Genomic DNA, 26,422 nt, shown 5'->3' on the forward strand with positions numbered 1-26,422 from the left:
CTCCGTTAACTCATTTACAACATTGGGTTCCTAAGTCCATCACTCGATTCTTCTACTTCATGATCTTATTGTGACCTCTAAACTTGCTTAGACTGAGCAGCTTGAACCTCCTGTTCCCATGGAGTGCACTTTTATCCGGCAGACTTGACCTTCAGTTTGCCTTCGACTAGATGCTTTCCTATCCAGTCAGCCTTGCTTTGAGAGTCAACAGCTGGAACTACACAAAGTCTCCTCCTTTCAAATATTCCAGAATCACTGTCATTGGGCAGCATGAATGCTGCGTGGGCTTTGTTCCGGCTACACCGGAACCTCAGCTGAACTCGGTCATCCTTTAAGACGTCTTTGGTTTCTCTGAGCCCCGGTTCATCTTCCGTAGGAAGGAAATGATGCTTTTTCCTCCACGGAGCTGGTTGAGGCCAGCGCGCACCCGCATGCCTGAGTCTGGGCGATAAATCTGTGAACCTAGTGTGTTCCCAGCCTTTTGAGCCACAGCAGAGGAGAAGTCGGTTTGAAGCTAAACACTTCAAACAATAATCTGTAGTTTTCATAACATATGTTCTGTGTAACGATTAAAATGAAGTACATATAAAGCACTTAAAAGAATCTCTACTGTGTAAGTATTATTATTATTATCTTCTTAGGTATATTTCTTTAGTTTCAATAGTGAAACTAAATTCTTCTGTTGTCCACAAATAACTGAAAAGATCTCTTACTTGGCGTATGACTTCGGTTACCTTGTATTTTAGTTTCCTAATATTTCTCTATTTTCTAAGATAAATCTTATTATCTCAGTTCTTCGATAGCTTATTGATACTTCCCAAATAAGTAGATATGTTCAAATTAGAACTTCCTAGCTTTAAAAAATTTTCCTTCTCGCATGTATAATGGAAAGTCTAGCTACTTAAAGCAAAGCAGCAAGAAGTGGTGATTTATGTCTGCTGCCCAGCAGTCTCACCCAGCATGCTGAGAGAGCAAAGAACATCCCTCACACTTCAAAGGCAGACATTCGGCATCACCTCAGTGGGGCCAGCACACGCAGCGCCCAGCTCTGCGCGGCACGGACAGTGGGCGCGGGCGCGGACAGTGGGCGTGGGCGCGGACAGTGGGCGTGGGCGCGGACAGTGGGCGCGGGCGCGAACTCTGCGCAGTGAGCCCTGGCGCGTGGGACAGGTCTGACGGGACCTGAGGAGGTGCTGAGATACAGTTTCTTCACGTTCGTGACCGTTTCTATGTTTTTGGCCGTGATAAGGATGTTATTAATGCGTTTTCACACATCAGATCATTGGTAATCTTTCTTTTATATTTTTAAAGGTTTTGATTTGTTTAGCATGTCCAATTTTTGTTTCAAAACTCAATGCTCCATACAGAAAGCATGAGATCATCCGCAGGTAATAACGAGTCATGGAATCTGAGTGGTAATTCACAGAAGCACAGTGGGACAAACGCCACCTGAGTGAGCCCGAGACGGGGCCCCGATGTGTACGGCCCGGTGTGGGCTGCGTCCCGGCCTTCTGCGTGTGCTGCACACGAGCCACGTGCTGTTCAGTCCGACCACAGACGTCCAGCACTGCCAGTCAGTCGAGTCTGGTGTTGCCGGTAGTGAATGTTCGGCATGACTTGACATTTTTGCAGCAAAATAAACTGGTTCATGTTGATGAGCCGTGAAGTGCTATGTTATGTAACGTGACAGAACTGTCACAGGGAGCTGTCTTGTGTCCTGGAGTCACACGTATTTTATAACTCGAATTATTCAAGGAAGTTTGCCCTCCAGAAATTAGAGAGGGGGCCAGGACTCATCTGTGGTCATTCCTGTTGTGCTGGTTTTTCTTCCCACCCTCTACCATGCGACCACCTTTCTGTAGGAACCCTAGTCCCGCCCACCACCGAGGGTCTGACCGGTTGAGGCAGGAGCGGTGGGAGGGATTCGGAGAGCTGCGGTCACAAGCTAACGGCACTGCTTTGCGCCTTCAACAGGCTCAGTGCTGTGTCACGTGCCTGAACCGCCTAGAACAACACCACGCGCCCCTTCATTAGGAATTGTCACCCCCGTTTTCCGTACAGGGACCCTGAAGGCCAGAGGGCTTTAGTGACTGTCCGGAACAGGCAGCAGGAGCCTTTCAGACCTGACTCACCTTCACTTGCCCAGTTCCCTGTCTGCGCCGCGCACAGCCTGCGAGCCGCGGCCTCCTGCTCTCCGCCCACGGCGTCCTGCGTGTCTGTTCTCGCTGAGGTCACGCGACCTTCGCTTCTGTAGCAAAAGGGAAATGTTGTATAATAATCACGTGTGCAGTCCAATTTTTAATCCGCTAAGACCAGTATCTTTTAAATATTGTAAACCACGCATAGACTGAACGGCTTCATGCTAATATAAAGTGATGGCTAGTGTTACTCAATATTTTCTATTATCACATCCTTAGGGAGTCTTTTAGAACTTTCTCCCTTACTTACTGCCTCTCCCGTCCCTGTAATTTTAATGCCACCGATGCACTAGTCATCTGTGTATATCCTGTGACTCTCTCGGGGGGACTGGCAGGTAAACCAACCATTGCACCTTTTTCTTCCCCGAGAATCTGTTGTTGACCCCTTGTGGGTGATGCCACTCTCACTGAGAATGTGCAACACAGACCAGCCAGGCTCGCGTCAGTCGGCTGCAGTCTGATTGAGACAGTGGTTCACAGATGTCACCTCTGGGCCACCCGCAGAGCATCATTAAAAATGTGTTAGAGAGGTGCATCTGCAGGTCTCGCCCCACCCCATGGCCAGAAGCTCCGGGCTGGGCCACGCAGGCTGCTTAGCGAGCTGTCCCGGTGACACACACCGCAGAGCTGGGTGCCACCACTGGGGGGTGGGTGCTGCGAGGCCGGTGCCCGCATGATGACAGCCTCGAACGAGTGACACTAAAGCCCAGTCTTCCATCCTGATGCAGCCGGGTCACTCCTGGTTGGAAGACCTGCACACACGGCCTCCCTTGCGTCACCTCTCTGGCCTGCTGAGCCTCTCCCCAGGGCCACAGGGCAAGGTGGAAGGAGACCCGGCCCCCTCACGCTGCAGGGGGCACTTTCCCACGCTCAAAAATGAGGAATTCTCAGCACACTGGCTAACGGCCGCACTGACAGAGGTCTGAGTTCCCAGAGAGAGCGAGCAGGAAAATAAGCAAATGTCCACGTCCTGTGCTGACGAACCCCCATCGTGGGCACGCGGACAGAAACCAGGGCACCCACTTCCTGGCGGAGCGAGGGTTGTGACCGACGTGGAAGGCAGACTTTTTCAGGGGGGGCGTGCCTTTTTTCTCTTTCCTAAAGTGCTCATGTGTATTTTTTTGCAAACGTAAGAATAGATGTTATTTCTGAGGTGCACAGAGTTCGTCCGACCGACCGTTCTGCACACGGACCGCACAGCCCGGCCCGCCCACTGTACTGGCCTTTTCCCGCGGAGAGAGGCGCGCCCTGGGAGCGACCGGGAGGTTTTGTTTTCACACGTGGCACGATCAGACGGAGAAAGTCACCTGCAGACGTGACAGCGAGGAGACCAGGTGACTCTGGTCGGAGGCCTCACACACACCGGCCGTAGGGTTTTGCGGTGCGTGGTGCCCAGTCCTGGAAGCTCCCACAGGACGCCTCCAGCTCAGGACCCCTCCGAGTCCGTGACTCACAAAAAGCAGACAGCGCGTAATGGAATCTCGGCGACAGAAAACCGTTTATGTTGATGTAGGCGTCCTGCGCCTCAGACTGTAGAGTTTGCGTGAAAAACCATCATCAGACCCCTTCGAGTTGTTTGATCTGCTCTGTTTTCTTGCAGATGGAGCTCGCTAAGGAAGAGAAGTGTGAATTTCTGCCTTTCCTGTCCCCGCGGAAGGTGGTGGTCAAAGGCGGGAAAATCGTGGCCATGCAGTTTGTCCGGACGGAGCAGGACGAGGCCGGGAACTGGAGCGAGGACGAGGAGCAGAGGGTCCGGCTGAAGGCGGACGTGGTGGTCAGCGCCTTCGGCTCGGTCCTGGGCGACCCCGCAGGTAGCGTGTGGGCCGCGGGGCTGGGCCGCCGACCGTGTGCTATTTCAGCCAGCTTTCGGGGGTTTTTACTTACGTGTTTACGTCCTTCTTCTGGTGGGGCCTGCAAGCCGTCTTGATTTAAGAGCTTTAGAAGTGGTATTTAATGCCATGATACAGGATTCTTTTTAAAGTGTGCCTTGTTTCTCCAAGAAGGCCGGCTTTTTCTTCCAGGAGACCCAGAGTCAGGAAGTGGGACGGGGAGGTCTTCACAGCCAGTCTCCAGGGGTTTAGACCAATTCTAGGGGCCAACGAATAGGCAAGAAGAGCATTTATGGCTAGCACTCTCTTCATGCCCAGCCACCGCTAGAAACATAAAATTGGGAAGTGTGAACTCTGGACAGTGTGAATCAGTGTGCTGAGGTAGAAAAAAAGACTTTAAACATGATGACAAGAAAAGGCAGTGTGTTGTGCAGCATTGCCACTGGACGCTGAGTTGATCGGTGAAGAGCATTCTGGGTCTTGTTGTGGCGCACGGCGGTCTGGGCCCCCTGGCGACGGGAGCGTAGATACCCAGAGGCCTGCATTTTGCAAACCCTTGACCTTCTGGCACACACGGTTGAAATGACAGTTGACTGTTTTATTTATGGAAAGGAAAATAAAAGAAAGATGTTTCTCTCAGTCAGAGATTCATTAATAACGATCACAACAACAAGTCTAACTCGGATGCTGGCTGGCCGTGACCCCCTGCCCCAGCCACAGGGACGGTGCCCTCTGTGTCTGAGGCGGGAAGGGGGGCAGGCGTGCCGAGGCGTGGAACCGACGAGTGAAACGTGCGACCAGGCCTCAGGGCCCCGCATCTGCCAGGCATCAGGCCCCTCGGTGTCTGGGAACCTCCAGATGCTTAATGTCGTCGAGATAAATGTTTTCAAATAGCTGGATGATGGCCTGAGTTTGTCACTTTCCCTCTAGATGTCTCCGTGACAAGGAGACGCAGTCACAGTGCGGTTTGTTGACTCATTAACTGGGTCCGGAAAGGAAAAGACAGCCGTGTGTAAACTGCATTCTGTTACACAAACAATCGCACAGTTCTTCCTGCCCCGCGCATCACCAGGCACGGAGTGAGAGTCGAGTCGTGTTCAACTAGCACTTGCGTTGCCGGGCCCCCTCCCAAACGGTAATCCCGCCGGGTCCCCTCCCAAACGGTAATCCCGCGTACCCACCAACGCTGATGTTCCACAGCGGATAGCTCTAATACTAAGAAAAATGTATCTTTTCCCAAGCAAACCTAAGTAAACGTGACTCAGAAAACCATAAAAAACAGCTTTTACCACCACGGGTGTGATTTTGCTAAGCGTGTGTGTGTGTGTGTGTGTGCGCCCGCGCTCACACATATGTAAAAGTGAAAGATTTAACTTGGTGTTTAAAATGCGAAGTGGAAGAAAATGCGACCTCCTCCTTTCTATTTGACAAAGTGACCCCAGAATGCAAACGTGTTTGTTTCACCCCGGCCCTCCGCTCTGCGTGCCTCCTCCCAGGTTCGACCGCGTAGCACCAACCCACCCACACCCGAGATTTGGAGATGTCCAGGAACTAGGCCTCTTTCTGTTTTCCTTTTTACTCTTCGTTATCCCCTCTCTGCCTGGCTTGAATAACAAGCTGCCTGGGAAACACGGTTCTTACACAGAGTCGCCTGCTTGTCCAGGGCCCGGCAGAGCCGCCCCCCAAGCGAGCGGGAGTTGGGGCGGCGGGAAGGAGAAATTGCGTTCTGGCCTCTGCCCCCTGCTAAATGTGTCCACGCTGGTTTTTGCACGCAAGGGGTGGCGGGAACTGGGGTTCACTCCAGTGGCACGGAGAGTCTCCCAGTAGTGATCGCAAAGCCAGGAGACTCGGACGTGCACACGCACACACACAGCAGGTGCAGGGTAGTCCGGTGACAAGGGGCCGCGCCGTCCTTTCGGGAACAAGGGGAGGGCGCTCATGCCACGGTCCCTCGTCGGCCCCAGACCTGCCCCGCCCGGATGCTGTGTGGGGGGACTCCCGGCGGATGCCTCGGTGGCAGTCACAGGCAGCGCTCTGTGGCTTCGTTTCTGTGTCTGTCAAACCTCTCGGAACGCCACCCTGCCCGTCCCGCGCTGTCTGCCCCTTCCGCACGGCGCCGGCTCCGGTGACCTGCCCGGCAGCCTCGGTGACGTCTCTTCAGTCCCCACCGTGCTCCCTGCACCGGACCATGTTGAATGTTTCTTTCTGTTCTAGGCGCACTCCTCCAAGCCCCTCACCCTCCCTGCGCCCGGGCCTTGTCCTCCGTGGGTAAAGGAGGCGAGAGGGCGGGGCGCTGCCTTCTCTCCCAGCCTCCCGGTTGGGGGGAGGGGTGCTGCTGCTGCGGGACCCTGAGGCCCCGCGCTCTGGAGAGCCGTCTGCACAGACGGGTGGTGCGTGCGCCTCCGTTTCCTGGCCTTTTCTTGTCTCCGGGCGTGCCACTGACTGCTTTTCGCCCTCTCGTGCAGTGAGTGCTTCCCGGCACTCCCCGGAGTTCAGGGTTGCCCGCTTTCTCGTCTGAATCCCTTCATCCCCTCACCGCACTGACTGTCTCATTCGTGCATTCATTCCCGGAGGAGATGTTTCTCGAACAGCTTCTGTGAGCCAGGCGGGGGCTGGGACGGTTCCAAGTCTCAGGAGACAGCCCGCCCTGTCTACGGCTGGTGCCGTGAGAAACATTTACCGCGTTGTGCCGGGGCCACGCCGTGTCCAGGAGGCTGGAGCAGAGCGGAGACGTGCCATGCTCGCCCAGAGCTCGCTCCGGGGCTGGGAGGCAGACCTTCACTCACACGGCTGTTGCACCACTGGGGGGGGGGCATTTAGGGGAGACCCACAGAGCAGGGAGGATGAACCCTCAGGTGGCCCGAGGAGGGCCCTTCTCCTTCCTGTCACCATTGCCAATGCCGCCGTAGTCCCGAAGACCAAAGTGGAACCCCAGACTCAGACTTCTGTCTCCGGCTCTCCCTGCAGTAAATTCACCGATGTTATTTACCCTGTGCTGCGTAGGATACAGGCCCCTCCCAGCGTTATATACATTTCCTACCATGACAATGTATGTGCCACCACACCTTATAGATAAGATACATGTATATATGAAATTCATAAAACACATTTAATCCTTGGGTTAAAGTTGCTAATGATTTCACTGCCACTGAAGCTAAGAATAATTATAAGCGATCACCATTATTTTTCCCAGTTGTACTTTGTTCCCATCTCTTCTTGCGGACCGGAGCCGTGAGCGGGAAGTAGGAGCGAAAGGCCGCACGCCCCCACTCCGGTGCATGGTGTGTGGGTGCGCTCATGGCGACCGTGGTCGGACCGCACCCTCCTCCGTCAGCCGGCGCCCCAAGTCCTGCAGACAGCGTGGTGCCCGGCATCCGATGTGACCAGGACGGGAAAGCCGGGGTCTCGTTCAGCGTCTTCCCGGCGGGAAGCTCTGAGCGGCTCCTCCTCCGAAAAGCTCTCGTGCACCCCCTCTGAACACGCGAGACTCCAGGGCAGGTTCAGGCGGGACTCTCGTCGCTCCAGGCTGATGGGAAGTGGTCAGTACACTGTGCGGCGACCCCTCTGCTAGGCCTGTCCACTCCACAAACGTTGCCGTTCCCTGGAAGTGCGAACGCCTGTATTTATTTTAAAAACATGTATTTTGTAGCATAGGAAGTCTCCTGCTTACCACCAACATTTGAACTAACTCTCTCTCTCTCCCTCTCTCTCTGGAGGATGGCAGGTTTAAGAGACGGCCAGCTTATTTTATTCCTCCTTCTCTTGGTACCAAACTGCCAGTTGCAAAGCATGCCTGTCTTTTCCATTAGTTTGGACTCGAGGAGGGGACCATGTGACCATTTCCCCTGCCCTCAGATAACTGAATTAAACGAGGTGGAAGAAATGGAGGGCCAAGTTCAGACACTGTCACAATTGGTCCATGTTTCACTGTTGTGTGAATTTTTTATGAACAAATATTTGCAGAAAAGTTCAAAGAACAGACGAGCCAACACTGCCCTTTACTGCCAGACAGGAGCGCTTTCTGAGTGACGACAAAGGCATCAGGCTCTGTGATGATTAATGGGACCGAGAGGGCTGAGACAGCATTGAAAACTGACGCCCACGGTCACAGTCGCTGCGACCCACTGGATGCGCCACAGTGGCCCGTCTGGGCCTGTCTGCCTCGCAGGTCCGGGGGGCTGGGAGGGACCTCAGAGACCACACCTGCCGGCCCCTCGTTGCCTTCTCCCCTTCTCACTGCCCTTTGACCTCCAGCAGCTCACCACATCCCGTCGCCTGCCTTACGTGGCTCTTACACGTAGTCGACGCTGAGTGGACTCCTCTCGCGTGGTGTGGCTCAGAGAGATCTTCCTTCTCAAGAAAAGCCTGGCAATGCCTCTCTGGCATCAGTGCAGGCCGTGCTCGCCGGCACTGTCAACGACAGACCGACACACCGTCGACGCTGCGTGTGCCAGACCTCTGCCCTTCCCTCGGGAGATCCGTGAGTCCTTGTCCCCGGATCTCACCTTGGAGCGCAGGGTCCTCTCTGGAGGGCTAGGCGCATGTTCCTGGGTGCCCTGCAGGACCCCGGGCTTTCCGGTTGTTTCATCTGCCGCTGATGGGCAGTTGCGTTCACGCCCTGAGAGCATGTGCGGCCTGGGTCGCTTGCCTTGGACTCAGTTTCCCTGTGCTGTGAGATGAAACGACACCTCTTCCGTGAGGCTGGAAAGAACTGATCCGTGCGTGGCAGGTCCGGAACCAGCCCTGCGCCCGTGCAGGCCCGGACGGATGGGAGCCGTGTTGTCCTTCTGCCCCCGCGGCCCCCCGCCGTGCCAGCCCCAGCGTGCCCCGTGCCCGTGGGGTGGCACGGCCAGCGCTCTGGGTACAGGAGCTCCGTTCCTGAACTGCGCGTTTGCTTATCACAAAAGTTGTTTATAAGGCATTCTGCCGTGCGTTCCAAGTTCGCATTGAAGTGTGCCTGCAGCCGATCGGCACGGGGGAAAAAAAGAGTCGTAAGATGGATATCAAAAAATAACATTAATGAGCTGCTAAAGCTAAAATTACAGGAACTTATGAAATTGGTTAAACATAAAAACCATTAAACTGTTTACTGAAGCTTCACAGATATACTGCAGCTAATGAGCATCTCTGCTATTTAAATAAGCCCAAATTGAACACACATTACATGGATCCGTAATTAGTCATGGCAGAGCCGGGCGCGCACAGACCGACGTCTGAAGCTCTATTTAGGGAGTCCTTTCCATGTGATTTATTTTGTTAATTAAAATATGTTTCAGTAGTCGCTTATATTTTAATAATATTGTTTTTGCAAGTCGTGTAATTTACTCCTGCTTTTTATTCAGGCTTTAAATGCAGCCAATGGGGAACTTCTACTAAACATTTTTCTGAACCCCTTTCTGTAATTATTTCTATCACTTCCTGATCTCAGTCAGCATGCTAGAAAGTTCTTTCACGGAGAAGTGGACATAAAGTATTTCAGTAGCCTTTCTGCTTTTTCACTGCCTCCCAATTATCAAGAAGTATTAAGCACCCAAATGTGCATGGAATCATGATGATTATGGTCCAAATCAGATTAAAGGATGATCTATTCCTTCAAGGAGTTTGTAGCCTTAAGTAGATGGTATCACTGAATATAAATAAGCAAATCAAAGTGCAGCATTTGGGAACCCAACAGAGAGTTTGAAAACAATCTCCATGCGCTTCCTTCAAGGGCACGGGCCTCCTGGAGGAGGTCTCTTGCAGATAACATGAAATCAATCTTCAAGGAGTCCAGGGTTCTAAATAGAGGGAATGATTGCAGAGAAGTAAGCAAATCAAGGTGAAGTGCTTGGACGGTGTTAATTCCAAATTGATTAGCTGGTCAGTTCAGGAAATGAGCACGAGACTCCCCGGGGGAGCAGAAGCGGCGGCCACGGGCGGCCACCCACGTGCCTCTCCCGTGTTTGACGTCGAGAGCCCCGGCGCGTCCCGAGCGTCCAGAGGAAGAGTGAAGCTGGCGTTCTCACACTGCCCGGGTCCCACCGGCTCACCCGGACCGAACGCCATCCGGCTGGAGCAGCGGGGGGTCACGCAGTTAAATCACACGGGAGAAAAGTGCGTGTTCTCCCCTAGTCAGAAGGTTTGCCACCGTGGAAGCTTCATTTAAGAAGCTTTAAAAAATTAAAAAGTGGAATTTATTTGTATTCCCTCACCACCATGAGCTGACTCTTAATTGTGGAAAGAAGAAGAAGACCCACAAGGAAAACGATGCATCAGGACAGGATACTATGGGCACTCAATGCTGGGACAGCGCGCTGCTCTTTTCAGCCCAAGTGTGCGTTCGGAGCCCTGTCACGTTCTGTGCGTCGTGCTGGCTGCAGGGGAGGTGCCGACTCCGGTGTGCTCCCAGAGCTCAAGGGGACCTCAGGGGACAGTTGCTGCTTTAACAGGAAGTGGTTGCAGTTAACGCACCTTAAAGGGGGAGGGGAAGGAAGTGGAAGAGGTGACCTGAAGGCTCACCTGTAAAGCTGGTCCAGGCTAGGCTTCTTGGCTGCCCGTCTCATCCGCACCTGTTTCTCCTCTGGTCCACACTAGGGAAGCTTCTGGGAACTGTTTGGGCAGCTCCTTAGCTTTCTGCCGCCCCATGCCACGGGTCAGCGGTGAGCAGGACCTTGGAGCCAGAAATAACTGGCTTCACCCGCTGGCTCTGCCGCCCATGGGCCACGTTGAGGGCGATCACGTCTGTGTTACAGCGTTGCTTCCTGGTCTAAATGAGGCAGGACGTGGGAATCCCCAGCGCCACCCCCGCCTGCCTCTCGAAGGGCTCAGTAAAGGTGGGTGGCGTTCCTTAACGTTCTTCATTGGGTGCGGAGGATGTAAACGAGATGTGAGGAGTAACCAGAGTTCCCTGTGGGTGAATCGGAGCCCCAGAGAGACGCGTGCGGGTCGCCGGGGAGCCCGGGGGCAGGGCCGCGCTGCAAATCAGAAAAGGAGACCGGAGGGAGGGTTCCACCATGGGACAAGACAGGAGGGGAGAGGCAGGGGGCCGAGGCCACAGAATGTGGGGCTCCGGAGACCCTGTCTTCCCTAGAGGGGCATGCTGGAAGGAGTGATCACGTGGTGAAAGCGGCAGGCGCTCCGTGTAAATCGCTCCGGGAAAGTGGGTGGAGAGCGAGGTGACCGTGGCTGTGAGGAGGAGCGCCGCGTCAGAACCAGCCAGGGCAGGCGCCCAGGAGCAAGGCCGTGTTCTCAGGAGAGTCAGGGGGGAGGGGGGGTATTGGAGGTCCTGGAGGCAGAGGGAGGTGCCGGGTCAAGGCCGATTTGGGGGGTTGTTTACGAAAGAAAACGATGCATCTTCCCCGGGACACCGCCGTGTTTGGGAGTGGACAGCACACTGCCTCAAAAACCTGGCTGCGGAAGGACTCGGGAAGACGGAGCCCACCGCGGCTTCGAGGACTCCTGGGTGGGGGTGTGGTCTGGTTCCGTCCTCCCCTTCCCCCCGGTTCCTGGCCTCACCCGGCCCCTGAGGCCCGGCCCGCACTGAGAGTTCGGGTTTGGGCCAAGAAGTTGCTTTCGGCCTTGATTTCCCGGACTGCTGTCGCACCTTGCGTTTCTGTCTCTGTTTCTGTGCGTTGTCCTGGTGGCTGACAGGTTGTGTGAACTTGAGCAGCAAGCACGTAGGGGACTCCATCTGCGTTGTCAGGACCTCACTTTGTTATAAATGTTGAGTTTTTCATCCCCCCCCCGTTTTGTAACATCGCAGACTCTCCGCAGAAGGGGTGCCATCCTTCTTCATTACGCCGTCCGTGGTATTGTTTACGGAGGATTAATTTATATTTATGCTCCGAGATGGCACGTCCTTGACATCCTTTCATAAATACCGAGAAATACACTTGTCACACGCGTGTGGGCTTCCCTTCCGCAGGCCTGACAGCGCAGCGCCGTCAGCCTAATTGACCTTGGCAGCCGGCGTCTCCCGGTGACGCGTCCCTGAGGGACGGCCCCTGCAGTGTTCGGCTGTGGCTTATTGAAGAACTTGCATGTCACCGTGCAATTAAGCTTATATAAAAAAATCACTGCATGCATCGCATTAAATTGACGGAAAGTCTCCATTTCAAAACCACTTCTTGCTTTAAAGCTACCTCAGAGTGCCTTTGTTTTTTTAAATAAACTCATTGGAACATGCTAGTAATTAAAGCAGGAAATGAACATAAATCTCCCATGTTTGGTGTGAACGGAGGACGTTTTCTTTCTTTTTTGAAGACGGAAAGCTCCAGGCACCGTGCGTTTAACACGCTTCCCTCCGGTCTGCAGGGCGATGTGGGCCGTGAGCGAGCACGTCCCGGGCGGCTTTCTCTCATCCCGTTCCTGTCCGGCCACGGAGCTCCCGGACGTGTGTGTGCAGAAGGGTCCAAGGTGCCGGCTCAGGAAAACCCCGGATCCTGGCCGAACACCCCTCCCCCACCCCAGGCGGTTATGGACAAGAAAGAAAGAGTACAAGGCTTCTGTTGACACTCCTTCACCGCTGCAGAGGAAGCAGCAGGCAGGGACTTGTTGTGCAAATGTAAGGAGAGTCTTCACCCTCCTCCCGGGCTTGGGCTCCGTGAGGGGAGAGCAGGGAGCTTCCTGGCCTGCGTGCCCTGTGCTCCCTGGGGGCTGCCTGGGGCAGGACAACCCCTGCACCCTGTGCTCCCTGGGGGCTGCCTGGAGCAGGACAACCCCTGCACCCTGTGCTCCTGGGGAGCTGCCTCGGGGGCGACAACCGGAGGAGCCGGGCAGGGCAGTCCCTACGAGGAGGCAGGTGGGAACCTTCCGTAAATCGTACCTAAACCACTGGTTGCCTTTCCCACAAATTAGCAATAAAACATGTTTGTTTTTTCCTGAATCCTTGATTGGATGGCTATGGTGAACACTTCAGAACTTTAAAAATACGGTTGAGTAATAGAAATAACTGACATTTCAGAAGAATCACTGACATCATGAAGGGTACCGTTTGGACCCACACTATCAGCTTCAACAAAGTTTTAGTAACAAATCCACAGACTCACCCCCCCGCCCGCCCGCCTGTCCACCCTCCTCACTCCGCACACGCACGTCCAGAGCGCCCGCTGTGCCTCAGGGGGCCCACGCCGTGTGGCCCCGACCACGTGGTTCCCAGGCGGTAACCCGCGGTCACCTTGGCGTCGGCTGCCGATGCCCCGAGAGATGGCGCTCCCGGCCTGCTGCAGCATCGCCTCCGCCCACATCAGCTGTTTCTGCTCTGGTTTTTGAGGGTCCTTTCCCGGGGGTGATGAGTGTTAGACTGTAAATGGAAGCGAATGGTTTCCATTTCGATGGATGTGAGCTCCACCATCATACGTCAAGCACCCACCCGCACGGCCAGCGGTGTCTTTGACCTCTCCGCGTCCCTCCCGTCCACCCCTTCCGTCAGGCCAGGGCACGTGCGATGCGGGGCCTCCGGAAGGAGCAGGGGCGGGGGGGGGGACGCTCAGCGGGAAACGTTCAAAAGGGGCTGAGACTCTTTTCAGTGGAGGAACAGTCCTTTCCTGTTTTGGAACAGTGTCGGACATCCGTTTGGTTACGAGTGGGACTAGCTGGGTATCACCGATGACAACACAGCTCAGGCTGCTCACATTCAGGCCAAAGGCTTCCCGCGTGGAGGAGAAAGCACACGTGTTTGCGAGTCAGCACGCGGATGTGCGAACGTCTAGGGACATAAAGGAACACAATGTGCGATGGAAAGGCCTGAGCCCAGAATAGCGCTTTGATTTCGCAAATCAAAGCTGCCCGTCAGGTGGCTAATGGTATTAGTGCCGAATCTTTTAAGAAGTGCAAGAGTTCCTTAGTCAGCTCATGGCAACGTCTCCCAACTGCCTGTCGGCTGGGGCGGTGGTGCAGCTCTAGTGTGACAGCGACTCAGTCCGTGCACAGAAACTTCCGCGGCGTGAGGAATCGCACGGCCACATCCAGGAACGTCGGTGCAGCTCGGCATCCGCTGTGGGCCTGCACCCGGGCCTCCAGGGTGGACTCCGGCCGTGTGAGGCCCGAAGCTCAGGCGCAGGGCGGGGCCGAAGCAGGGTGTCCAGTTGTGAGTACTCAAGGGAGTTCATTCTCGTCGCGTTACTTATTCACTCGTGTACCAGTTTCCATGGGAACGGCAGCACACTGACTCTGGCCCCACCCTGTCGTCTGGAGACTCCTCTGTAGAGAAGAGAATTTACGCGTTCAGATTTAGGCGCGGAGCCTGGAAAGAGCCCCAAGCAAGCGGGACACGCTGAAGCCCAGGCTTCCGTGGCCTGGCCGGACACGCATGTCTCGACGGGAACCTCCCTGCCAGCCTTCACGGGTGTCCTTGTAAGACAGTGGGAAAGGTGGGTGAAAAGGCTCTGGTTTCCCGGGGAGGCGGTTTTCAGTCCCTTCTCCTCCAGGCACCGTCTTCATTCCAGTCACCCGGTAGGACGCGTGAGGTCACTGCTCACGCGGGAGAATTATCTCCTGCTACAGAGACACATCCCGCGACGGACACCATGCGGCAGCGAGGTGTTGCAGGCGCCATGATGACGATAGGAGGCTGAGCTGAGGACGTTCTTGCAACGCAGGCCGCCGTCGACAGAGGGGGGTGGTGATCCACCGTGCGGCGGGGCGCAGCTGGGGAAGGGCTCGCTCCCTGTGACCTTTAGAGACCCGAGAAGAACCTTCTCCAAATGCCATTCTGCAGTGGAAATAATTACATGAATATTTGATTTCCCTCTCAATGAAAGGTGAAATCGCATCAGAGACAGAAACAGCAGCAGGGTTTGCGTAAGAGCCTGAGCACAGGAGCTTCGATCCGCTGCTCCCCACCCACCCGTGTGTCCCTTGGGGGCGGGGGGAGAGTCTCCCGACCCCCGAGGTGGCCCTGGCCCCGGGCTCAGCGCCCAGCAGGTGCGCAAGCGCCTGTTCGCGTGGAACCTGCAGTCTTCGGGGGGAAACGCAGCTAAGTGCGCCCCTTAGCAGTGTCCTTAAATGCTAACACTCTTCAAGTGCAGAGTTACATACATGTACCAGGGTTTACTTTTGTTTCTGTTGTTGTTCAGAAGAAGCTGGTTTTTGGTGTGAGAATAACATTTTTTTACATTGGTTATTTTCTTTTCTTGTATGTTTGACATAATCTATTCAACTGCTAACTTCCAGGGTCTTCCCATCTTTGCTCCCTTAGTGTAAGTCATAATATCTTCTTTTGTGTATGTTTTTTGTTTTTAATTGAACCTACTGAGATGACGCTGGTTCGTGAAGTCACCCAGGTGTCAGCTGTGCAGCTCTACGGCAACTCGTCTGTGCGTTGTGTCGTGTGCACACGCCAGGCCAAGGCTCCTTCCGTCACCGTTCACCCCCACTTCACCCCCTTCTGCATGCCCCCCCCCCACCCCGCCGTCTCTGGGTCACCTCCACACTGTGGTCAGACTCCCAGACGCCGAGAACACACTGATGGCCGTCGGGGTGGGGAGGGGGTGGCGCTGGGTGAGAAAGGGGAAGGAGGGAAGCCGTACTCCCTTTTGAGCTGGAGTGCAGGACAGCCCCTCGAGTCTGTCCTGGGGGACTGCACTTCAAGTTCGGGACCTGATGGCCCGGAGAGAAGGGCGTTCGGGCCGGCCCACCGGCCCACCCTGTCCCGTCGTACGCGGCGCCGCCCGCCTTCCCTCACGTCCTGGGTCAGCTGGATCCCTCCCGCACGTCGGGGCCGTGTACCCCGTCAGAACCCCCTGAGACACTGTTCTCGAAGGGCCCAGCCTCTTCCTGCTTCCCTGACACGCTGTCACCCTTCGAACCCAGGGCTTGGCAATTGTTTCAGCACACTTGAAACTGTGTCTTAAGGAACTAATGGTAATGTTTGTATTTGTTGACATAAAAAAAAACAGAAATCGATGGCTAACGGTAACTATCTAGAGCTGTTAAGTTACTTAACATTAAGTGGGATTGATGTGGCGTAAACGTCGAAGACTTTGTGTCGTTTTGTGTATGAAACTTCTTGTGAAACAGGCAGCTGGGCCGTCCACCCAGATCCCGACGTAACTCACTCCTGTGGCTCGGGGGCAGGTCTGCAGTCCCAGGAGTGACAACAGACCTGTGAAAACAGTGGTTATGCACAAGTGAAGTTCAGAAAATACATTTTAAATGGATTTTAAGGGATGTACATGAACTTCACAGTCATTAAAATATTAAAGGGACGTGCGTCCCTTCCTCCTGGACTTCGACTTCTTCGACGGAAACACCGGTCTGAGACTGTGCCCAGCTCTGTGCCCAAGAATTCTGCACGGGAAGTGTCTCAGAGGTGGTGAAGCCACGACTCTGAGTGTGTTCGTAACTCAGACATTTCACAAACGTACGAACATTCCGTTTTTCTGCCTCATTAAAACAGCTGCTTGAATCCCTTGACCAGCAATAAATCATGATTTTTCTTAATCTTCAAATTATTGTTACACGATGCACAGATCACTCATTGTCTATTACCTTTTTTGTTCCAGTAAAAGAAGCCTTGAGCCCCATCAAGTTTAACAAGTGGGGTCTCCCGGAAGTGGACCCCGAAACGATGCAAACCAGCGAGCCGTGGGTGTTCGCCGGTGGCGATCTGGTCGGCCTGGCGAACACGACGGTGGAGTCAGTGAATGATGGGAAGCAGGCCTCCTGGTTCATTCACAAATACATCCAGGTAGGTAGGCGCGTGCGGGCACCTGGGGGCCCTTCCGCGGGTGCATGAGAGCTTGACGGGCGCGGCCTGTTCCTGCGAGCACTTCTCAGGTGCGTGGTGACTGCGTGCACTCGGTCACGTATGCAGCTGCTGGGGGAAGACTCGCTTGTTTTCCGTGGGGAGTGCAGCCTGGGGCTGGCCAGGCCTCGCGCTGAGAGCAGCCTGCTGTCCCCTTGAGGGAGGGAAAGCGGAAGCAGCAGACGAGAGCAGGTGCCTGTGCGGCCGGACGGAGCCCGGGGAACGAACGTGCGGGTTCGGTCTCAGGGGAGAGCCCGGGGGACGCAGGCGGGCGCGGGGATTTGCAAAGGGCGAAACCGAACGTGAGTCCGTGGGGAATGGAAGGTGCTCGTTTTCCTTCAATATTTAAATCCACTCACAGCCTTTAAAATAAAATACAGAGAGCGTTCACTCTCTTCTGTGATGGCTGTGGTTTCGTGGTGCTTCCCAACTGTCACTTGAAAGGATCCTTAAGGGTCTGTTTCTTCTGACTTCACTGTTTTCTTCTTATTTCCCCAAATATGATAAAAGTGTGCTGTGAAAAATGAGCGCGTTGTTTTGCTTAGCTTCTGCTTGTGTGTTAGAAGAAAGAAACAGACTCTTAGGGATGATGAGAAAAGAAAGGGTATGTGCTTTAAAAACACAGATTGTTGGGAATGCTCGTGCTCAGAACTCCACATGTAAAGTCTGTGGCCAGTACTGGTTCGGGGTGTGACTGAAGGATTCGGACTTGTCAAACAAAGTCTTTGCGTGCGTGCAAGGTGGGGCGCGCCTCCCCTCTGCACCGCCGTTCCCGGGGCGGTGGGCTCTGCTGCCCCTGCAGTTTGCCTCCCCCCCCTCCCCCCAGGCCCAGCACCCTGCACTGCAGCCAGGACCGAGCTCCCCAGGTGCAAGTTTGACCCCCACGCTCTCCCTGACAAGCCCTCCGAGACCGCCCTGCACTCAGGGTGCAGCCCAGACTCCCCGGCCTGGGGTGCCGGGCTGAATCCTGCGACATGACCAAGATTTCCGGAGTCTGGCTTCTCCCTCGCTCCGTCCACCTCCGTCCCCTGGATCCTGCGGGCCCTCCGGGCTCTGCTTCCTGCCCTCCTTTCCTCAGTTTCCCTGATCGAGGCCCGCTCACTGGTCTGTCTCACCGCTCACCGCTCACACAGACCTGGGGCCCTCCTTGGTAACTGCTACATCCTCAGAGTGCACAGCGTGCTCATCTGTTACCCAGGGAAACTGCTTGCGGTGAGATCCCTCGTTTTAAAGGGATTCAAAGAGGAGTTAAGAAAAATCATGGGTGCGTTACCTAAGTTCACTGGCACTGGAAATGAGTCCTTTTCTTTAGAAACGTAGCATCATTAAGAAACGTGTGTGCAGGGTCCGGAGTGCAGTGCGTTCCCGAATGAAGGGTGGCAGCACCTTGCCTCGTGGCCTCCGTCGGTTCGGGGGAAACGGGACCCTGGGAGGCGCGCTTTGAACGGTGCTGCACTGGCGTGTGCGCAGTGGTAACAACTCACCCACACGTTCACCGCGGTGGACTGCTTAGAATTTCTTTGTCCTACACTTTGTCAGGTACACGGGGTTATCCAGAGACGCCCCGGCTGGGGTTGTGATCGCTCCGTGGTTGTCTGGGAGGGAGAGCTTCGCCCCATTTCCTGAGTTCTTCGTCTGATCAGCTAGTTACACCCGCTGACCCCCGGCTGCGGGGCCCAGCCCGGCTCCAGGAGGGGCCGTGTGAGCACGTGAGCGAGGATATAATGCGGTTAGAGACTGGGGCTCTGGCGGAATGGACCTGGTTCCAACCCCGGTCCAGCGCTTTCAGGCGCCGCGGCCTTGGGCACGGTCCTCGGAGCTCCAGAGCTCGGTTCTCTCGGGGGCCCAGCACCATCTATGAGTTGCTGCCCTGCCAGGGTGCCGGGGAGAGTCTGAAACAGAGCTCCGGGAAAGCTCTCTCCTGAGAGCCTGAGCCACAAATAGTTGTTGTTTGCGTTGTGGGCTACTAGGGAGCATGTGCCTTGGACTGACAAGTGGCATTGGAGAAAAATGACAAAACAGAGGACGTGACCGGGAAGACAAAGTGTAGGATGTTAACAGACACCGACGGAAAGGGGCTGTTCCAAGTCACCGTGAAAGCGCTTTATTTAGCCACTCGTGTCTTCATCCCCACGCATCCGCGCACCTGGGTGCGGCTGCTGCTTCTCGCTTTTCCGAGAGGCGGTGGCCTGGGCCGCAGGAGGCCCTGGGCGCGGAGCACGTGCAGGGAACCGGGAGGGAAGCGCTGAGCTCGTGTGGGGCGAGGGCTCGCTGAGGACACCGAGCGGAGGACTCGAGCCTGGGTGCGGAGGAGGCGGAAGGCGGCGGAAAACTCTCGCCTGGAGAAGCGGCACCGCTGGAGCCGGTGGTGACGTAGAGGGGAATGTGTTCTCGTCTGTCAGCGTTTCCCTCCTCGGGCCGCGTCACATCATCGTGGTCTCAAACGTCCTCTTCCCCAACGACCGGCACGCACAAAGGACCCAGCGTGGCTCCTCCGTCTGTCCGTGTCGCACAACGTCAGTGAAGCGCAGGCGGGCCCGAGCTTGCTCCTCCCACGTGCGCGAGAGCGGCTGAGTGCCGGAGGTCACTGTGACCGTGAGCCCAGAGAAGGAGATGTCACTGAGAGAGTGACTGCGGCTAGGCGAACATGTCATAGATTTAAAACTGCGTTTGTACTTCCACTTGCAACCTTCTCGTGGATTTGCTCACTTAGCCTGCGTGTGCGTGTGTGCACCGACGGGCAGGAAACGTTCTGCGCGCGGAAGACAGAGCTCAGCCACGCCCGCCGGCATCGTGATGTGCGCACCCGAGGGTGAGCCCCGCGCAGTCACCGGAGAAGAGCGTGGGGTGTGAGCTGGCGGGAGGCTGGACCCCCCCCACCGGCAGAGGCTGGAGCAGGGGGGGGATCTGTCTGGGTCCGTCTGGACTGAGCCCCTGGGGAAGGAAGCCTCGTGGAGACAGCGGGCCCGGGTTGTCGTCCTCCGTGGCACAGGCCTGCGGCAGCCACTGGTGGGTCATCGCAGCAAAGCTGCCGTTCCCGTGGCGTCCGTCCGGCCTTGCACACGTTTTGGTTCCCGTGACCCTGTGCAGTGAGCACCGTCATGCCTGCCTCACCGCGTTAGGAAATAAAGGCCGTGCGACGATACAGAAGCCTGCGGGGGCTCAGCGCCCTGTCGGCCAGGGAGCCGGGGCTGACCGCAGGCCCCCGTCATCTGGCTCGGCCGCCCCCCTCCCGGGACTTCTCAGCTCCGGCCCGTTCTCGGCCATCGGCAGCGGCCCTGGACACCTGCCCTGCAGGACGTTAGGGTTTGGGACCACGACGCCGCCTCAGACCTGGCCCGAGGGGCCCTCTGCAGCTGGGACTGGCCCGGGAGCAGCGGAGGGAGGCCGTGTGCCTGTGTGACTCCGCTCCGGCCACGAGTGGACCCCAGTGGCGAAGTGCAGAGGAGCGTGGGGCTGCCGCGCCCTGCTCCCAGGGAAAGGGCACGAGAGACATTGTGCTCGGCGCAACGGAGACTCCAGCGGAGGTGTTCGCTGGGGGCGGAAACTCGGGGTGTTATTGTGCAGGTGAGTCCGGAACATCCCTCAGCAGCAGACTGGTTGAATCCGGAATACTCACTCAGGGACACCGGAGAGCACAGCGGAACTCTCTGAAACTGGGGAACAAACGCCAGTAATCAGTGGGCTCATCGGGAGAGGTAACGCGGACACTGAGGGAAGGATGCCCGTGCACGTGAACCGTGTCATTTTACTGTGAAGGACACGGATGTTTTCACCCTTTCACGTCTCTTAAAACACGTGGTGCCCAGGCCTTTTGCATCCAGGAGGTGAAAATCTGTCATCTTTCTTACCTAAAACTATCTGCAACATACTGCCTACAATTTCTAGTTCTGTTACTAAATGGAGCAACTCCAAGAAAAAAAAAAAAAACATATCCCAGAAGACGGCTGCGTATGACCTATGGTTCCCCTGCAGTCTTGTGAGCTGTGCGGCCCACCCTGAAGGCTATGGCTGTTTTTTTTTTGTTTGTTTTTTTAAGATTTTATTTATTTTCAGAGAGGGGGAAGAGAAGGAGAAAGAGAGGGAGAGCAACATCCATGTGTGCGGCTGCCTCTCATGCGCCCCCTGCTGGGGGCACACCTCGGCCTGCAGGACCCCTGTCTGCCCCTGGGGCCACCGGGGAGCAGCTGGGCGTCATCTCGTTGTCCTTGAGGACGTGATCTCGCCCCCTCGGGTGACTGACTCAGGACTGGGAGTCGTATCAGTGGTGCCTCCTGTTTCTTGACTGTCCTTCTGCGTGTAGCTCCAGATCTTTCATTTCCCTTTTTAACCGTGTCGTTAGCTTCACCTGCGTCTGGACGTGTGACCGGACACTGAGGGAGGCCTGCCTGTGCCCCTCGGTCTTTCTCTCGAGAAACACGACTTCCCGAACAAGAGCAGGGTTGTGAGCACACTCTGAAGACGGGGCATGTGAAACTGAGCACAACGGATCATGCTGTCGGGTTAATGAAATCGCGTGTGTTCCTCTCAGTGAAAGAAATCTCTCGCCTTCTGCCATTTTTAAGTGCTGAGGTTAAGCGAAGGATTTTTGTGCTTCTACGGCCTTCACAGACCAGGCAGGTTGTGACCGCTTTCTGATGTGGAGTCTCTTTAACAGAAACTCTCTTTCTAAAGAGGGAAAGGCAACTGTTGATCCCGGAAAACTTTCTCAGACTACAGCATGTTCCCAGTACTGGAATATTTGACGTTTTACCTTATATTGGGCTCAGCGACTTTCCCAAACGAGCCCGCATTGTCGGATTGTAAGGGTGTTACAGCGAGCTCTAATAGTCTCATGATGTGAAAGGAAAACCCAAAGGACGGCCGTAACCGTGCCGCGCGTCCACGGTCTCTGCCGCGGGCCGAGGTGCACGGCGCCGAGGACACGGCGGCGCGGGGCCTGGGAGACGGACCTGGAGGAACTTACGTGCGTCCGAGTCTCTGTTGCTTCGAAGACCTTCAGCGCCGACTTTAGATGAGAGACCCCGGGGTCGTTCCCTTTGCTTAAACTCCGCCTCTCTTTACTCGCACGTCTCCCAGGGCGTTCTTTTGCCCCGGAATGCCCCGGTGGCCCCGGTGGCCCCGGCACGCCCCGAAGCCCTGTGAGAACCAGGAGTGTAGGTGGCGCGGTTTCACGTTCCAGCGTCTCCGTGGCCCTTCGCCTGTCTCCGGGGGGCATATCCGCCCTCACAGCCGCCCCAGGAGCCAACGGCAGGGCCTGGCAGCCGCCCGCGTGGGGAGCTCCCACGTACGTGTCAAGGGCCGTCCTTCCAGCCGCCAGCAGCGTGGGCAGCCCAGCGGCGGGCGCCCGGGTGTGCGGCTCTGTGAGGCCTGGGCAGGCGGAGGCGAGGCCGTGGTTCGGAGGCGAGTCTCCTGGCATCCTGGTGTCCCGGGCGGGCCAGGACGGCCGACTGGGGCGGTGCTCTGCTCTTGCACCAGAGAATGAAAGTGCCCACGTAAGGCCGGGGCAGTGTCATCAGTATGTCACACTGATTTGTTTTATGCCTCGCCTGAGGATTTGTGTATTGATTTTAGAGAGAGAGGGAGAAAGAAACGTCAGTGTGAGCGAGAGACATCGATCGGTTGCCTCCCACATGCCCCGGCTGGGGATGGGACCCACGGCCTTTGTGGTGCAGGGGACAGGGGCGCTCCAGCCGGCTGAGCCACACGGCCAGGGTGTCACTTCAGTTTCTGAGCCCTCCTCTGCTTCAGAGAGAAACAGTCTCACCCACGGAGCTGCCTCCTCCGACTCTGGACCCCTCCCCGCCGAGAGCAGGCAAGGCTGGCCAAATGACCACGCACGGAAAACTGGAGACCTATGGAAAAAGTGTCCTTCACACACGGCCAACTCTTTAACCCTCTGTGAAAAGAGGATGGATATAAATCACCGGCCACCGTCAGGGAGAAAGCAATGATTGCCAATAAAAATGCAGGTTTAAACCCTAATGGACTCCGTCTGAAACACCGAGAGCCTCCAGACAATCATATCGGAGTCCGTCACGGCCAAATGCCGTCTCCGCGCGAAGCTGTGCCCCTCAGTCAGGGCCCAGGGGGCGTCAGCGCAGCTGCTCGGTGGGCGGCGGGGCCTTCGAGGAGCCAGGACCGGATCGCAGGCGGCCCCTCGCCCCCCTCCCTCACGGCCGTCGGACAGTGAAGCCCATTTTGGGGCTCAGAGACAGACGGACGGACGGCCGTGTGCCCCGGAGCGCGCTCGCTGGGCCTCGCCTCTTTGGCGGTCCGCTCAGGTTATGTTCCGTGCGCTCCCAGGTGATGGTTTTCTGTTTTTTTAATTTATGTTTTATGTATTTATTTATTTGTTAGGGTAGTGTTTTTAAATGATAAGGAGCGGAGGCGTGACACTGTTTTCTACTAAAACTTCTGCGGTAATGTGTAGCTTTTGGGGAGTGAAGGGGGATTTCTGTTTTGTCGCATCTCTCTGTCGTGGAGGGTGCCAAGGGGTGGGGGAGAAGAGCGAGCCGGTGTCTGATGGAGCCGTCACAACAGACCCACTGAGGTGGCGGTGGGAGAGGAAAACGCCGTGACCGATAAGCAATTGTGACGCCTCTTACTGACTTCGCCTGCAGTCCCAGACCTCTCTGAGGGGGCAGCGCTTGCCCTGAAAAGTAATTTAAAATGAAATTGTCTCCATAAAGGCAGAGTGTCTCCTCACCGGTCCCGCGGCGGGCTGCTGCGTCGGGCAGACGCCTGAGGACGAGGACGGGCAGAAGAGAAGGACCGAGCCCCGCCCCGGGTGGCGCGGGGCCTGACCTCGGCGCCGCTGCGGGAGCCGGAGCCACCTCGGGGCCCCGTGTCAGAGGGAGCCCCCGGGGGCTGAGAGCTGACGCTGGATCGCCCACGCCTGGGTGCCGGGGCACCGGTGCCCGGGTACGTGAGGCTGCTAAGGACAGTGTTCCGCAGAAGAAAGCACCAAAAGCCTCTCGTTTGCTGGGGCCCGTTTAAATGCAAAGCGGTTCAGTGGGAAACCTGAACCCCGAGTGTGCTGCTCCGCCTTCAGTGACTCGGTGCCGTGGAGACTCCACAGGTCGTAAAGGGTCGTGGGACTGAGGCATTCCAGACGCAGGGAGGGTGTTGGAAGACTAAGTCTAGTTGTTCCCGGATTCCTCCTGAGCCCTGCTCTCCTTGGACCCGTGGGGGGTGGCGCTGGCTTGGGGTCGCCCACTCGGGCTCTGACGGGGCGGGGGCAGGGGAGGGGGCAGTGAGGGGGTTCCCTGGGACAAGGACGTAAACACTCTCCAGACCCCAGGTGCCTCCCTGTGAGCCTCACTATTTTCATCCATAAAAGGATCAAATTATAGTTTTTGGTGGTTTGAAACCAAAGAATAGTATGTGTTAAAGATCAGTAGTCTGATTTATTAAATGCCCATTTTATGCTGGTTATCGTTTTAGGGGGTTACTGTTTGCCTTACACTCAAAACCGCCTCTGGAGGACCCGCGGTTTCTCCCGTTTCACAGATCGAGTGAGTGAGCGGTTGCGGTGGGTGTGGCCCCGGGGGTCCCGGGGGTCACCACTCACACGTGGGTGAGCAGGCGGAGAGCAGGCTTCCAAGGAGTAAAGGCAGGCAGAGGAGAATTCACTCAGGAGTGGAGCACTGTCCGGGAGGGCTTTCACAAGACACGGGGAAGACCCTGGAGGAGGTGCAGACTGCCGTATTGTCCGTTTATAACCAAGAACAGGACGGCCGTGGGGCTTCTCCTGAGGCCGTCGGGCAGGGTCACGGCCGTGCGGGGGCAGGGCCGGAGCTGGAGCTCCTGCTGCCCCGCGCCCCCCCCCTTCTCCGGCTGAGCGTGGGGAAGGCAGAAGACCCCGGCACGCCCCTGCCCCTCTGCCCCGGGGTGCCAACGAAGGCCGTGGCCCTGGACCTCTGAAACCCACACCACCGGTCACAAAACCGTCTGATGTCGTTTTGGACCATTCCCCACAGGCGGCACGGTCACTGCATGCCAGACGACATCCCACGGGAACGGGGCCTTGAAGTTGATTTTTTTGTCCGGTTTTTTCTTGGCGGCATCCTGGTGCCCAAGCAGCGCAGACCTCACAGCAGGTGGTCGGCCAACAAAACGCCTGTTGATAGGTGTGATGGACGCGTGGGTAGCGGAGCCCCGGAGGTGCAGGGGGCAGGTGTCCTGGACTCGCGCGGTCATCATCATCATCATCGGCATCACGCTCCCGGTTCGACCCCCACGAGCATCCTTCCCGTTGGGCGTGTTACAGACGAGACAGCTGAGTTCTGAAGAGGCCCAGCTGGCCTGTCCAGGGGCACGACGCGACCTCGGAGCAGCTGCCGGGCTCCGCCCGCATCCTGCCCACCCCACCGGGGCCTGTTTCGAAGACTCCTCCCCGAAACACTCGGGGCAGTAGGCGAGCACGAACGCAGGCGCCCCCTGGAGGGTGGTTGACTCACAGCTCCGAGCGTTGCATTCCAAGTCTCAGAGTTTACCTCTGCTGCGGTCACCTGTCTTCCCTGTCCGCCTCTTTCCTTCCCCCCACCCCCACTCCCACCTCGGTCTCCTGGCGTCCCGTGTGCCCCACGGATCTGCCTGCGGCGGCGCCCGGTTTGGACGCAGGAGGCCCTCCTGCCCCTCCCTGACCAGCAGGCTCACTGTCACTGCCCTTGCCCCGGGCCTGTGACCACCGTAACTGTCACCTTCCTGACTGGCACTTGAGAAAGTTTGCCAACGAGTTATTATTTTGAGGGGATCTTTGACTAACAAGCCATGTCTTAAAAGTTGATTCACTCCTGAGTCCTTTTAAAATGCCCTCTGGGTTACGTGAATCAGGGGCCATGACCTTCCGGTTCACAGGACATCACTCCAAGCAGCTGAGCCCACCGGCCGGGCTGGAGACAGAGTTTGGATGGGGAGGAGGTCCCAACCATTAGAGTTAATATTTAGTTTTGTGTCCTTATTCACTGCTCAGGTTAGAAATACCTTATTAAGAGCAAAGTGAATAATATATCTTTTAAACAGTGAATAAAATGGGGTCAGTTTTTAAAGAAACATTTCCATAACTGCATGCCTTTTCTACAGTTTCCGTTGCAAATAGCAACCTCTCCAAGTGGAGAAATGGAATCTGATTTTATGTTACAATTATAATCACTGTACCCAGGCCTTTCCACCGTGGAAACAGCTCACCCAAATTAATTTCTGCTTTGCAAGAGTTTTTTTTTCCCCCCTCAATAGATATTTCTTCAAAGGGCAGAGTAACTGAGCTGGAGTTAATTAATGCATTAATCCCGCCTATGAATTAATCTAGCTGTAAGTAGCTGCACAATGCTATTTTTTTCTTTGCCTTAGAATAGTCTTAGAATGGGTGCTTCTGGAGCAGCTGTACCCCAAGATAGGGGCCATTGTGGCTCTGCCACAATGCAGTAGAAAGAAAATGAGCCAGTGAAAGCTGTTTGATGGTTTAAATCAGATGGAACATGGTGGGGGATTTTTCTCTTCTTCAATCGAATATAGCACTGCCCATGGTCTTGCTTTTAACAGTGCTTTTTAAAAAATTACTCTAGTAAAGCAAATTAGGGGGAAATGCGACTGGAATACATAATCTCAGGGCGGCTTGCCTCTCCCCAGCGGCACACGCCTCTGCCTGCGGCCCACGCCGGCTGGGT

At 56.0% G+C, this 26,422-nt stretch overlaps 1 protein-coding gene across 3 annotated transcripts in view; it reads left to right on the forward strand.

Moving 5' to 3' along the window:
* DPYD (dihydropyrimidine dehydrogenase) overlaps window positions 1–26,422 on the forward strand; it is a 461,487-nt gene that overhangs the window by 226,817 nt on the left and 208,248 nt on the right. For all 3 annotated transcript variants that reach the window (XM_045816671.1, XM_045816673.1, XM_045816672.1), the window contains 2 exons: window positions 3,799–4,009; window positions 16,510–16,694. In XM_045816671.1, the coding sequence (XP_045672627.1) occupies window positions 3,799–4,009; window positions 16,510–16,694 (396 nt within the window). The remainder of the gene's footprint in view (window positions 1–3,798; window positions 4,010–16,509; window positions 16,695–26,422) is intronic.

Source organism: Phyllostomus hastatus, unplaced genomic scaffold (assembly GCF_019186645.2).
Source record: "Phyllostomus hastatus isolate PE091 unplaced genomic scaffold, TTU_PhHast_1.1 phas_scaffold_216, whole genome shotgun sequence".
Taxonomy (NCBI): Eukaryota; Metazoa; Chordata; class Mammalia; order Chiroptera; family Phyllostomidae; genus Phyllostomus; species Phyllostomus hastatus.